Source organism: Sceloporus occidentalis, unplaced genomic scaffold (genome assembly GCF_023333645.1).
Source record: "Sceloporus occidentalis isolate IW3139 unplaced genomic scaffold, rSceOcc1.0.p SCAF_3, whole genome shotgun sequence".
NCBI lineage: Eukaryota > Metazoa > Chordata > Lepidosauria > Squamata > Phrynosomatidae > Sceloporus > Sceloporus occidentalis.
In genome coordinates, this window is record NW_028316983.1 from 66,359,298 (window position 1) to 66,374,481 (window position 15,184).

The following is a 15,184-nucleotide window of genomic DNA, read 5'->3' on the forward strand; positions in this document are numbered from 1 at the left end:
GAATGGCTTAGGGAGCTGGGGGTGTTTAGCCTGGAAAAAAGAAGATTAAGAGGTGATATGATAGTGCTGTTTAAATATTTGAAGGGATGTCATATTGAGGAGGGAACAAGCTTGTTTTCTGCTGCTCCAGAGAACAGGACCCGGAGCAATGGATGCAAGCTCCAGGAAAAGAGATTCCACCTCAACATTAGGAGGAACGTCCTCACAATAAGGGCTGTTCAACAGTGGAATACACTCCTTCCTCGGAGTGTAGTGGAGTCTCCTTCCTTGGAGGTCTTCAAACAGAGGCTGGATGGCCATCTGTCAGGTATGCTTTGATTGGGATTTCCTGCATGGCAAGGGGTTGGACTGGATGGCCCTTGTGGTCTCTTCCGTCTCTACGATTCTATGATTCTATGGCAACCCTACACTCAACTATAACTGTGTAGTATAAAAGACTCCCTTTTGATCCCTTCAGCTCAAGAGAATGCTCTGAATTTCTCAATTGGGATTCAGGTTGCCAGAGACATGTGCATAGTCTTGTTTGCATAATTAAAATCCATACAGTTTTGTTATGGGGATAACACCGGATTACTTATATAAGGAAAACCAGGATATGCTATGGCTTATTGATCTAGGTTACTCACTCAGCTCATAGGATTCTCTTTCCTCCCAAAGTAACAAATCTACCACTGTTCCCTGACTTGGTACTTTTGGGGTGTGTTGAACTGCATGTTGGTGAAGATGATGGGAGTTGTAGTCCAACATATTTGAAGGCACCAGGTTGGGAAAGGTTTGGTAATTAGTGATCACTAATTCCAGAGTGACAAGGGGATGGACGGAGAACTCTGGCCCTGGCTGAAGTTGTTGAATTATTTCCATCTCTGACCCATTCCCTGAATGTGCAGATCAGAGTCAAAGCTCATTTAAGGACTGTCATACTAGAATAATTGTAAGAGTGAATGAGATATACTTACTTACTACAAGCCCACCTCCAAATTCAATAAAGTAGATTAGATAAAGTGATCAATCACAGGTTGCAGATGGTGCTTTCCAGTAGGATGCCTACTGAATTCATCTGCACATGTAGCTGTTTGTGTAAATGTAATCCCTACTGTTTAGAAATCTGTGTGTCCCTGAGAATCTGAGCCAAAGACTCTTGGCAGTGCTTTTGGTCATTCTATTTGATGCCCAAGGCAGCTGTTCTGATACAAAACAAGGACAAAATATTATACCCCTGGCACCTCCTTCCCTGGACAGTGTTGGGGCCGTGGGCATTCTGTGGAATCCACCTCCTAGCTGCAAACAGAAGCGGCCAAGCAGTATTGACAGAGAGTGTGCCTTGTCTGCTTGTCACCTGTCCAGCCCAATCAGGGGATGTTACTGTCTGGGGTGTAGGATTACAGGACAGAAAGAACCTGCTTGGGGCCCCCAGTTATTTTTACAAATTTCTTCTTACCCTCACTGGTAACAAAGGGAGTCATGACCGAAGGCAATGAGTCAGAGAGACCTCCAAAATACCACAAATGTCTTATTTAGGAATTTCTGGTGAGGGGGCAGCTCTCTTTGGACAAGCAGCATGTATTGGTTCTTGTACACTCCTCACCCAGCTGGAAAAAGAAATGTACTCACTTAGTCACTCTGTTGAAGAAACATCCGTGCGTTGCCCAGCAGGTGGCCAGTCAACTCTTGAACTCTGCTGTGTGCTTCCTCCCTTCTGTCCCATCACACACTCTTCTCCTTAGCATTTGAGCAGAGGCATTCTCAGCAATATGTTCGGGGCATTTGTGATAGAAAAAGGGATAGAGTCTGTACAGAAAGATCTATTTCCAGCAGACTTTGACAGGAAAGCCATCCCTGAGAATGATCATATCTCAGCAGCATCCAGGCTCCATTTATATGTGTAGAACAAGGTTGGCCAACATCAGTGCATCCAAGAATGGGTAATTTTCTGTGAGTAGAGCCATACAGTGTGCTGAAATTTCCAGCAAAAAAGAAAATCAAAACCTGGATGTGACCAGTGGTCTACTTGTATTTAAAACCAGTGTAGGAGGGCACAGAATCCTATTTAAAAGGTGAATTGTTGCTCCTGGAGGCTTATGGCAAGATTATTCACCTTTTGCTTAGCCAGAAAAAGGGTGATCCTGGGGAATCCAGCAGGAGGCATGGGGTGCAAAAATACCTGTGGAGACTACATGCCTACCCCTGGAGGACAATGTGACAATAATAATATTTGAAATTGAATTGAATAATTATTTGAATTGAGCTTTGTGACCAAGACTGAAGTACAGTAGGGGATGGTGATGTGGCTTAAGGATAGTTCCTTTCAGCTTTTCTGTGAATAAGTGATGGATGTGGGGAGTATGTAACACCATATCAAAAAGTGTTTTGACATCTTTAAGATCCAAAAGATTAAACCTAATTTTAGTTCCAACGACAGAAGGCCCATTAACCCCCCCACACACACACACACAATGATATTTATATAAGTGGCAATTAATAAATTTCCTTCAATTCAGTACGTTTACTTTGTTGTTGGGTGTCTTCAAGTCATTTCTGACTTATGGGACTCTAAGGCAAACCAATCATGAGGGGTTTCTCTGCAAGCTTTGTTCAGAGAAAGTTTGCCATCCCGAGGCTGAAAGTGCTCAAGGTCACCCAGTGGGTTTCCATGGCTGAGCAAGGATTCGAACCCTGGTCTCCAGTCATAGTCCAGCTCTCAAACCACTATGCCCTTGGATTTAGCCTTAACAGATTTGTGATAGCATGAATCTTTGAGAATTACAGTCCAGTTCCTCAGATATACTAACATCAGCATGTCCATGTGTCTAAGGAAGTAGGTTGTAAGCCCCAGAAACTCATGCTGAAACAAATCTGTTAGTCTTAAAGATGTCACAGGACTTTACTATTCTACTGGAGCAGACCAAAATGGCTTGAAAAATAAACAGCAACAATATTTGGGCTCATGCTCATCTACAACTAATCTGTGCTATAAGTAGGAATATTTGCAAAATCCACAGAGGGACTATGCAGTCTATACCTAAATCAGCTTACAAACATCTTATGCCACATCATTCCTCAGTGGTGCTGCTAATGTTAGCATGTTCACTCATTCCATAGTGATTAGTACTAACACACTAAATCAAGAGCATGGCAAAGTTGCTGTGCAGATGCCCTCTTTAGTGCATTGCTGGCACCTTCTGAGCTTTTATGAACCATTGATTAATTCTGTCATACCAGGCATAGAAAACCAAAAAGTGCCCTTACCTTTATTATGATAATTATTTAGCACACTCGCAACTTCTGAAGTGATGATACTTTACCTTTTTTCCCTGCAGCTGACTACATCGTTTTGCAGTTTGGTCGTGTAGCTGATGATGCTTTTACCATGGATTACAACTACCCACTTTGTGCTGTGCAAGCCTTTGCCATTGCCCTGTCCAGCTTTGATGGAAAACTGGCCTGTGAATAGGACAACTCAGATTTTGTTGTACTGAATTTGGGCCAGCAAGGTAAACTCCTTTCTTTCCCAACTGGCCATGGCAGAAAATATTTTTCTTCACAAAAAAGTCAATGGATATTATTTGAACAGGAATAACAGTTCATCTGGTAATGCTATATATTGCCAATGCACAACTGAAGAAAAAACATTGCTGAATTAGCACAACAAATGTGCTATTTACAGAGTATATTTAGCAAGTCAACATCATATATACAATCGTGCCCTTGGCATTTTCGTTGTGGAAGAAACAATACTCAAATCTAGCAAAAACATGCTTTAAAATGTTTTGGATGATAACTCTAAGAAATATTTTTGGTATTCTCTGTTAATATACTCACTTTCAGAGGATCTGGAACCACCTAACCAAGTTGGGCTATCAAATAGTCACTTCCTGTATATACATACCTAATGATCAAGACTAGCTGTGTTCCTGAACCATCTGAACAACATCCACCCCAACATCCAATTCACTATGGAAAAAGAAAAGGAAGGAACATCTTGGATGTCCTAGTCATCTGCAAACCGAACCAACATTTGGGTCACACAGTATACAGAAAACTCACACATACAGACCAATACCTGCACAAGAACTCCAACCATCACCTAGGACAAAAAAGAAGCACAATCAAAACACTGGTAGACCGAGCAAAACGCATCTGTGAACTGAAGATGAACCGAAGCACCTGGACCAGGCTCTACAGGCCAGTGATTATTCCAGCTCAGACATCAGAAGTGCTGCCAGGCCCAGGAAAACCCAGAGAAGTGAAGACAAGCAGCCACCCAAAGGGAAGGTATTTCTACCATACATCAAAGGAGTCACAGACAGAATAGGGAAAGTGGTGAGGAAGCACAACCTGCAAATGGTTTACAAACCGATGGAGAAAATCCAGCAAATGCTTCACTCAGCCAAGGACCAGAGAGACTCTCTCACAGCCTCAGGAGTTTACCGCATACCATGCAGCTGTGGACAAGTCTACATAGGGACCACCAGAATCAAGGAACACGAGAGACACTGCAGACTGGGCCAGCCAGAAAAATCATCATCAGCAGAACATGTTATAAACCATCCTGGGCATAAAATATTGTTTGAAAACACTGAAATTCTGGACCATGCCAACCACTACCATGTCAGGATGCAGAGGGAAGCCATTGAAATCCACAAACACCTGGACAATTTCAACAGGAAAGAGGAATCCCTTAAAGTAAGCAAGGTTTGGCTATCAGTCCTGAAAGATAACAAAATAAAGACTCAACAAATGCAAATGAGAAATCTCCCAGGGTCATGGGTTTCCCAGCAGACAAGGAGCACTAATCAAGCAGACATTAATCCTCTTGTGCAGACCCTCACACCCTGAGGACTGCCATTAGCAACCAACAATACACATGCAAATCACTCCTGCCTTTGCAGATTACACAATATATATAGCCAAGTCCTTTCCGGGCAAACATTCTCTGAAGATGCCAGCCACAGATGCTGGCGAAAGGTCAGGAAGAAACTCTGCTAGAACATGACCACATAGCCCGAAAAACCCACAAAAAACTACAGATGCTGGCCATGAAAGCCTTCGACTTCACATCAAGACTAGCTGTTGTTTTGAACCCAGGAACATTTCCTTTCTTTTCTATTATTTGCAGGGTGGGTAGGTTGTTTTGTTTTTGTTTGTAATCTATAATTTACATGAGAAAAGAAAGCTTTTTTTTCTGTACTGATAATGATAAATAAAAGAACAATTTGTGGGATAAATTCCAGTTTCTTGTTTTAAAAATCATGGCCAGTTCTTCTTCTTGTTGTATGCCTTCAAGTTATTTACAATTGCTGGTGACCCTAAGGGTGATCCTGGCTACTCTGTTTTATTTTATCTTATTTTTATGCCGCCTTTCTCCCAGGGTGGGAACCAAGGCAGCTCACAAAAGTAAATCTTCTGTGTAATTTTAAAAACAATTAAAATAGTTACAATTAAAACAATACAAAATAATTTTAAAACACAGTGTACAAAAGTTAAGAAATAAATAAAATGCACACCCACAATAATAATAAAAAGTCTTCCTGGCACATATTAAATAATAATAATAATAATTTGTTTTATTTATATACCGCTATTCCAAAGATCATAGCAATGAACAGCAAGTAAGCTAATTAGCAAGTAAGCTAATTTGCCCCCAACAGTCTGGGTACTCATTTTAGCAACCTCGGAAGGATGCAAGCCTGAGTCGAGCTTGGGCCCTTTTGCTGGTCTTGAACTCGCAACCTTGTGGTTTTGAGTGAATGGCTGCAGTACAGGCATTTAACCACTGCGCCACCAGGCCCCTGCTGGAACCTATCATGGAGTTTTCATGGTAAGATTTGTTCAGAGGGAATTTGCCTTTGATTGAGAGAATGTAACCAAAGTCACCCAGTGGGTTTCATGACTAAGCAGGGATTTGAACCCTGATCTACAGAGTCATAACTCAGCCTATCATTAAATTGGTGATGATGGAGGCTTTCAAAAGCCTAACTATGGTGTTGGATGGGGCTTTTTGTAGCCCCATGCAATTAGGCTTTTAAAAGCCTCTGTCAGCACCAATGGAAATTTTCTTAAAGCTGCACTGTGATATGAGAGTCAGGAGATTAGGCCAGTGTGAGACTAGCAGGCCAAATGGAAACTTTGTGCCATATCTGGCATATCATGCACTTAACAAGTCTTCTAACCTTTTCAAGCTAGTGCCCCCTTTGCTCTTGGGCAACAACCCTAGCACTCTCCCTCAGTACATATTTTTTTGATGTTAGGTCAACGGTTCTACTGCAAATTCAAAACAACCAGTCCCAGTCACTGCTCCCTTTGCACCTGGTCACCTTAGTAGCAGCAACTGAGCAATTGGCTGAGCAGCGACTGAAAAGCTTCTTGCTTGTGCTGGCCTTGTAGCAAAGACTGGTGCAGGCAAGAGGCTTCTTGGTTGCTGTTGAACTGGCTGCTCAGTCGCTGCTCCCTTTGCACCCTGTCATCCTGGGAGAAGCAACTGAGAAGCCTCTCACCCATGCCAGCCTTGCAGCAAAGGCCAGTATGGAAAAGAGGTTGCTTCTCAGGCAGCTGCTCAGCTGTTGCTCCCAGGGTGACCAGGTATAAGGGGGAAACTTCTCCCCAGAGAAGAGGGACTCTCAGTCCTTCATCAGAACATAGAAAGGTGCAGCTGGTGTATGTGTATGGGGTTTACAGAAACCACATGCTGTGGACTGGAAACTGGTGTGAACTGGGAAAGGGAGAGATTTTAACTATAGGAGCTGCTCTAAGACAAAAGATTCTTTCCAAGAATCAGGCACAGATAGTCCTTCCCCAGAGACATGTCTTCCCCACACAGCTTCAAGTGTCTACCCTCTAAATTGTTTCTTCTCAGTCTGTCTGATGAAAGAAAGCAGGAGCAGCAGTGCAACTCCAACCTGCAAGCAATTCCCAGCAAAGCTCACAAAGCTTAAGCAAGATCCTACATTTGAAAGCTCTTTTTGCTGCCACTTCTTCCCCACCACCATGTGCTCTATCTCTTGCTCCACTTTGTCCCAAAATGATGCTGCTCCAAGCCACAGAAGTGATGCCCTGTGCCCAAGCCCCTCAAGAGGTTCCCAGTTGCCACTACTAGTGAAAAACGTGGCTAATGGAGTGAGCTCACATGGACAGGGAAAGAGCAGAGACACCAGCACACAAAATGATCAGCGAGGCAATGCAGTAGTTTTTTGGGGATCCTTAAAAGAAATTTCATGCAATCCTCACCTCCACTATGGTCCTAAAAGCTACTAGTTCTCCTTGTCTTTCCTGTACACCCATACTTTGACTGAATGCCCCCTTCTGCCCCCCCTTTTCCTTTACCCCCCTGACCTTTCTACCACCACCCTGGGGGGGGGTGTACCACCCACTTTGGGAATGACTTCATCTAGTTGGTTATAATTGCATTAATTGCATCTTATGGGGTCTAATCATTTTAAAGATAGTTTGAGATATGGCATCTGGATGGTGTATTTTAAACAGTGACAGCTATCAGCAAAGGGACATATAAAGTCACCTCTAGAATATATTATTATGCCCACTGTAATTCTTTGATCATTGAAAAGTTGCAAGGAAGCAGGGTTTCCCCAGGTTTGGAATGAGGTCAATGGTCAATGGAGGCTTATAGAAACGAGAGTTAAACTAGAGAAAACCAGGAAATGTTGTGATAAACATCAGGCATTTCCTGGTTTTCTCTAATTTAACTCTCGTTTAAATCCCGATTGCCCCCTAGTGTGATAAAGCAGTATATCATGATGCCCCTGCACAGAAATTCAGCTTTATCTCTGCCCTTGGTCGCTTTTCATCCCAGACATGCCGCCTCCTCTAAAATGGCTCCCCTTTCCAAAACAATTTCTGCTTATTTTCTTATCATTCAAAAGATGATGGTCCAACAGTTTAATCTCTTTGGCAACTTATCAACTTAGTTTATGTAATGAAAGAATGTGTCTGCCCAGATGATGCACCTAGGCCATAGTAATCTAGCAGGTTTCAACCTCACCTACTTTCTTGCAGTCATGAACCACCAAATGGGACCAAAAAGATCATTCAGCTCCAACACCCAATCTTACAAGAATATTCTACTCTGGACACTCACCACTTACTGGAGAACATTTCAATGTACAGAACATTTCAGAAACTCACCTGTGGGATTTATAGTATACCTAAGAAGAGGAGTGATTCAGCTGATAAAGAGCCTAGACAATCTATAGGACAAAACAGTTATCAAGTACAATTTCTTGTAAATATTCTATATTCTCAGTATTATTTCCCTGTGTTATTACTCCAGAGTTTGCTCATCTGCCCTGTTAAAATATTCAGTCTCATCTCTTCTGTTGATTTCAATATTATATTGTTATTTTCACCAAGTTCAGCCATGCTGAAGATATTTTCTGCTAAAGATAATACTACTGATGCGAATGGGATAGAACAAAATATAAGCCCTGTATTCCAGGAGCTTGAAGTCTTAATGTGGTTGTGGGGGAAGAGAGCAGAATTCAAGGATAACAAAGGAGGAATGCTAGAAAATGATGCTAAGGATACTTTAACTTAGTTTCAGTTACACATTCAGAAGTGATTCCCTTGTGCTTTTAAAGAATGTGTGGTTATAGAAGCAAATAGATAGCACAATGTCCCCTTTCCTGTTGGCAATACCCCAACTTTTATTCACTGACCAGTGACCATGGTACCTAGTGGATTCTGGGGGATTCTGGCAGCTACCCAAGAAAGTAACTGTTCCAAGCTCTGTCTGGGACAGCTGGGTCCTCCTTCATTATCTATCCTTCTGTAGTATGAACCACCATTAGCATGGCCACATACTAAGCAGTACCAGAGTGAGCCATTTCCTAACTGAAGGAGAAGGTCATCAAAGGAAGAAAACATTTATGTGATGGCCAAAGTGTTGCAGGAAGTATTTGGTGACAATGACTCAAAAGGTGTGGTGCTCTTCTTTGTGAGTCATGGTGCAACACTTTGCAAGAGTATCGACGAGGGGTAGGATGATCCATTTTCAGAAGACACTAGGAGGACACTTGTCCTCCTGTGGGTTAATGTGGTGGTTTTATGTAGGCGTACTTAAAGTTGGTTAGGATGTGAATGTTGTTTAAGTAACTACAACTCTTTTGACTTCTGGGTTTCAATTGGACAGGGCTTGAGTCTACTCCTCCCATCCTAATGCCTCTGTGTGTTGTTGCTGTGAGATGTTAAATGCCTCCATAGTCATGATGAATCATACATGTAGGTGTGGAATGGAGGCCGGAAGGTGTTTTGTACATGTGAGCTGTAATTAATTGTTATTGTTTTCCTTATTAATTGTCTAAAGGAAGACACCTAACCAGAAGTCCTGAAGGCTTCTCTCCCTCTCTCACACCATGTTCTTTAATAAGAAACCAATGAGGTAATAGTTTAGAATGTCTATGCCATAAAATGTGATACTTTTTTCTGATGGAAAACCAGACAATATTTTATTTACTTTTAAAGAAACATCCATTATACCCCAAAGTTTTATCACAGTGTATGATGAAGTATTATGGCTAAAACAGAACTTGGTAAAAATTATTTGTTAAAAAACCAACAACCTAGAACTCCCAGAACTTTCCTAGCCCACATGGTTGCAAAACAAACTTTCCAAACTCTGAGCTAAAATTTGATTTGCTTTGGGTATTTTTTTCCCTTCTGTACATACATGAAGAGATCAGAAATGCATGAACACTCTTCTGAATCCATCTCAGTTTTTACCCTTTCAATTATCTCAAACACTGAGGGTCCATCACAGGAGGGGAAGGTAGTCATTACCCTCTCCCACATTTTCAAATCCCATTTTTGTTAGTCATAAGTCAAAACAGTCTTCAAAGTAACAGAACAGCTGGTAAAGAGCACTCTGTGTTAGAAAGACCACTTGGGTCTCTATTTATTATGCTACCAAGCTGGGATCCCGTTTTCTTAAGGGGAGTGTAACACTATTCAGAAAGGGTTGCACATACATGAGAACCAATAGCACCTCCTATCATATCAGGATTCAGTTCACTGCCTTTCAGCCAGACTGCTTCTGCAGCCTCACCTGTCTCTGACAACAAGGAGAGATACAGTCAATCTTCCTCATCCATGGATTCCTTATCCACAGATTCAACCATTCATAGTTTGAAAATATTTAAAAATGTATGTAAATTCCAAAAAGCAAACCTTGATATTGCCATTTTGTCTAAGGGACACCATTTTACTATGCCATTTTATTTAATAGGATTTGAGCAACAACAGATTTTGATATCCACAGGCGGTCTTGGAATCAAACACCAGGGGATAACAAGGGACCACTTTATAACAGAAGCAGCTGACCAAAGATCCAATTCCTTGGATGATTTTAACCATTGGTTTCATATAGATGTTGACAAGCACAGAAATGGTATTTTATATTTCTGTGCTTGTCAACATCTATATGGTGTCTGACTATGGCATGCAGCAACTAGACCTCAAACCATCACATTCCATGGTTGTCTATGGTCTGGGAAGGGAGGGAGAAAAGGGAGAGAGAGAGAAATGATGACCAGGAAGCAAGTAGACACATGTGCAGTCATTCAGCAAGGTGGCTCAACTATTGCTTGGAAAGTTGACCATGTAAGGTAGAATCTAGAGTCTTAGCAGCTGTAGCCTGTGTATGTTAGTGCATAGTGTGTGTGAGTGTGTACTGTTATTTTTTGTATATTCAGTGTTACTTATTCACCCTTCCCATGTACTCTGGCCACATGCACTGCTGGAACACGGATGGTAACAGGTTCAGAATCTGACCAAGGCAATGAAGACTAAAACTTGGAAAGTGTTTTATATGTATATAATAATGCATTCCTATTGTTCAATATAGTGATTTGGAAACAATGGCTGACCTTCCGCATTGGGAGATGGACATGTATCACATATCTATGCCTTGAGATGGTACACACACACCCCATCCACTTTATAAGCAACACTTTATAAGCCCCCCAACACAACTATTTCCATATTGCCAGAGATCAAGGGGATGAGCAGCAATGCAACCAGCTATTTTCCTATATAGGAAATATATAGGGAATATATATGGCTATATAGGCATCTGCAGAGACCTCCAGGAATCCTCAGGAGATCCCTACAGATTATATCCTTCCTGTAGATGGCCATAGGAAAACAGCTAGGCATGTCCTCACAGATCCTCTTATTGATAACATGGAAATTGCTGTGCTGGAGCTGGGCGTCTATACTTCTTACAAGGTGGGTTGGGAAGGGATTTGGTCATTAAGTGTTTAGAACAGAATTCTAGCCTCCACAACAACTAAAAAAAGGGAGTTGCAGTGGTGTGCATTTGACTTATGCAGTTGTAATTTACCAGCAGGTTAAGGAATTCTGGGAATTGTAGACCTGCAAGGTCTGACATCAAACACAAGTTAGTATCATTTATTGTCTTTGGACCAAAAGTGTTGTGATCTCTGTTGCAATCCAACAAAGCAATAGTAGACTCTCCACAGTACCATGTAAGCTCCACAAACTTTGAAAAGTTGTTTCCATACAGCATCATCTTAATTGAAAAGGTATGAGTAGGCAGTGATCAAATGAAATTCTTAGCTCCGTCAACTTTTTCTCAATCCTGTGCTTTCTTTCATCTCCATAACATTAATATGTCTATTAATTTGGAGAAAAAAAATAAATGGAGTCATTTTCATGAAGTCAAACACACATGAAATTTCATCTTTGGATTGCTTTATGCAAGATGAATTTGATACATTTACATCTCTCCAATAGAGAGAGTTGGGAGAATTCCATGTCTATATTCTCAGACGACATAAGCATTTATATTTGTCAATTGTGTGGTATGACCATGGGGCACAAAGCACCAGTTGGTGCTGGATATAATGTTGTGCACATGTGATATAATATATGCTCATTGAGGCACACATTTAATAGATGGAATTGATACCTATGCAGGAAATTAATTTGTGTGAAAAAGCCTTTGTGAAAGAAGTTCAAAATAATTTAGAAGGGAAAAGTGAATTTTAATTCTGCATTTTGTTATTTGAAAAAGAATCAAAAGACATCTGCTAAAGGTTCAGAAAGTTCTGTTCTGAACCCTAACACTTGAACCTGCTTCTGTGAAGGCAGATGGATGAGGATTTTGAGGTGGTATTTATGAAATGGGAGAAACTGATGATTTGAAGACTTTTTATTTAAACCAGCCCACTTTTATTCGAGAATTTGAGCTAATATCTAGGAAATTGGATGAACCCAAGCAACTTAGCCTTTTTAGCCCTGCTTATCCTTCTTGCATCTACGTTTATGAAAAAGCTCTTTTAAACCTAATTAAATGGGCAAACAATTTGATTCATTCATTTATTTATTTGCCTCCTTTACCTCAGTCCTGGGATTTAAAAGTGGTTTACAAAAATTAAAACAAATGTAGATAAAAGCAATAAACTAGTAAACACATGCAAAAAGTTAACATATAATTAAACCATTCATATAATTAAAACTAACTTAGAAAGACATCTGTTTAAAAAGCAAGACATAAGGACAATGCCAAACCTGCTCTTACAGAGAAAAAAAACCTTTTAAAAATTAACAGCTATGAGAAGGTGTTTTGCTCTGTAAAAAGTGGATCTGTTTTAGAGTAAGATCTCTTATACATGACACAATTACAGCACTTTGATGCCACTTTAACTGCCATGGCAACATCCTTTGAAATCTTGGGATTTTTTTTTCCAGTAAGGCACTGGATATTTCAGGAAAAGAATACTAAATACCTCATAAAACTACAAATCCTAGGATTCCAAAGGATGAAGCGATGGCAGTTGGGGCTGCTGTCACATTGCAGAATTAATGCAGTTTGACACTGCTTTAACTGTTATGGCTCCCCCCTATGGAATCCTGGGATTTGAGGTTTGTGGCGTCAGAGCTACTAACAGAGAAGTCTAAATATCTCACAAAACTACAAATACCAGAATTCCATAGCATTGAGCCATGGCAGTTAAAGCAGTATCAAACTGCATTAATTTTGCAGTGTAGATGCATCCAATTCTACAGTGTAGATGCAGTGTCATATCTGTGTAGTTTGAAAAAGACCTTGCAAAAAGACCTCTCTCTCTCTTTCACAGAGAGATTTAAAAAAAAAAGATTAGGTTTATGTGGATAAGACAAAACTATAGGCTATAAGGAAATATTAAAAACTGAGGTTACTCATACCACATGTAAACTTAGACTTAAATTCATTTTCTTTCAACACCCTCTTTGAAGATACATACTGATAACACTCTCACTAAAGTTACATTAAATTCAAGTAGAAAAGTGTATGGCTTGGGTGTGTGATACACTGTACAGGTTTCATGATAACATGTTTCAAAGAAACAAATCAGTTTCTTGGTCCAGCATGTGATGAATTACCATGGCTGAAAGGCAGAGTGTTTTTATTGTCCAAGGAACTCAGCACCTATCCATGCTTCCTATTGACTCCTTCTGAACAGAAAGAACTATCAGGCTTCCATTTGGCAAGACTTTGGTTTTGAAATGTGACTCTTGTGAGCTGTGATTTTTGAGTCATGTTGGGTGTTATAAGCCCATCTTTGATAATAAATTAGCAGCAAAGCTTGGAATTTTCAGAAAGATTAGATAGAAACTCATTCTTGATTCCGTCAATGTAAGATAATCTCCTTTAGTTCTTTTTTTAAAAAAACAGATTGGTGGCTATATTCATGTTATAAGTTTGGACAAGCTGCTGAGGTTTTTGCCACAAATAACTGACAAATGTGGTGTAGTGGCTTGAGTGCTGGACTAGGACTCCAGGAGACTAGGGTCAGAATCCCTACTCAGCCATGAAAACACACTGGGTGACCTTGTTATTGGCACATGCCCTCAGTCTCAGAGGAAGGCAAAGGCAAACCTCCTCTGAATAAATTTTGATAAGAAAACCCAGTAACAGATTTGCCTTAAGGTAACCATGGCCCAGAACAGACGGGCCTTTGCGGCGCCCTCATCACGTGCGAGGGTTGCCTGGTGGGCAGAGTGCCCACATGTCTGGCAACCCTCGCACGTGACAAGGGCGCACGTAATGGTGATATTGCACCACTTCCAGATGGGGCGGTGCAGCTGCAATGTCACCACGCCAGCTTTGGCACTTTGCGGTGTTGCAGCAGTGCTGCAAAAAGGAGCCAATTTGGTTGCTGCGGTGTTCCTGCAGAGCAAAGAGAGGCGCTGGGGAGGCACTTCTTTCTGGCGGTCTGTACCCCGCCCATAAGGTGAAAATGCCTTCAAGGCACACAACGACAAAATTAAATATATAACCATTTTGTCTGCATACAATTTCTAGATGTGATGGCACATGTCAATCCAGTATTTTGGAAGGAAACATTAGCACCATGAAGTTTGAAAAGATTAACTGTTCATTGGTATTGACCCAAAGGCACCACTGATTAGGGCATATATTTCTATAGGACAGGCACAAAGAGAAGCTAACAGCATTTTGTTCATCATATGTATTGGTAGGGCTGACCAAGTTGGTAATTTACACTCATCATAAATTCTTGAAATGTATCTAAGCAGTTAATAGTGTTGCATCAACACTAGAAGTTGGTATGAACCAGCTTTGACTTTCCAAGTTTTGCTAGCTGTGGAACTGAATTCCATTGGGCATTCTATAATGGACTTCAATTTACATCCTAAGGTGGAATGGTAAAAATTCAGCAGAAGCTATCAAATCACTACAAATAGGGATATGCAGTAGTTAGTCACTAACAGATATCTGTCCAGTGACCCAGCCTACTCTCACCTTCTATTTGGGTCTCCATGATCAGTGAGTGCTGCCTACATGGTCAGAAGAAGAGCTTTCCAGGCAACAGTGCCATTGCCAATGCTGTTGTCTTTTCTGTGCTCGTGTGATTATTTTGTAAAATAATGTGGATAACTGGTTTTGTTTTAGTTTTCTGCCTGCTGTATTCAATAGACTGCAAAGGTGAGAATTGTGGGGCCCTCCAGATGTTGTTGGACTGCAACTCTCAGCACTCCTCTCCATTGGCTGTCTTGGCTATGGTTGCTGGGAATTGTAGTTCAACAACAGCATGAGTCTGTTCTAGTAGCCCAGCAACAGCAACAGCAATAGCATGTAATCCAACTATAGCAATTGTAGTCCAACAACAGCATGAGATCTTGTTGGACTGCAGCTCTCAGCACTCTTCTC

The 15,184-nt window shown here is 41.0% G+C and overlaps 1 protein-coding gene across 5 annotated transcripts in view; it reads left to right on the forward strand.

Moving 5' to 3' along the window:
- Nucleotides 1-5,213, forward strand: part of TULP1 (TUB like protein 1) — a 47,874-nt gene extending 42,661 nt beyond the window's left edge. For 4 of the 5 annotated variants that reach the window (XM_089514797.1, XM_089514798.1, XM_089514800.1 and 1 more), the window contains exon 14: nucleotides 3,318-5,213. In XM_089514797.1, coding sequence (XP_089370923.1) covers nucleotides 3,318-3,451 — 134 coding nt within the window. In that variant the 3' untranslated portion in view covers nucleotides 3,452-5,213. The remainder of the gene's footprint in view (nucleotides 1-3,317) is intronic. The other variant, XM_089514802.1, reaches the window with a different exon arrangement.
- The last annotated feature ends 9,971 nt before the right edge of the window (nucleotides 5,214-15,184 follow it).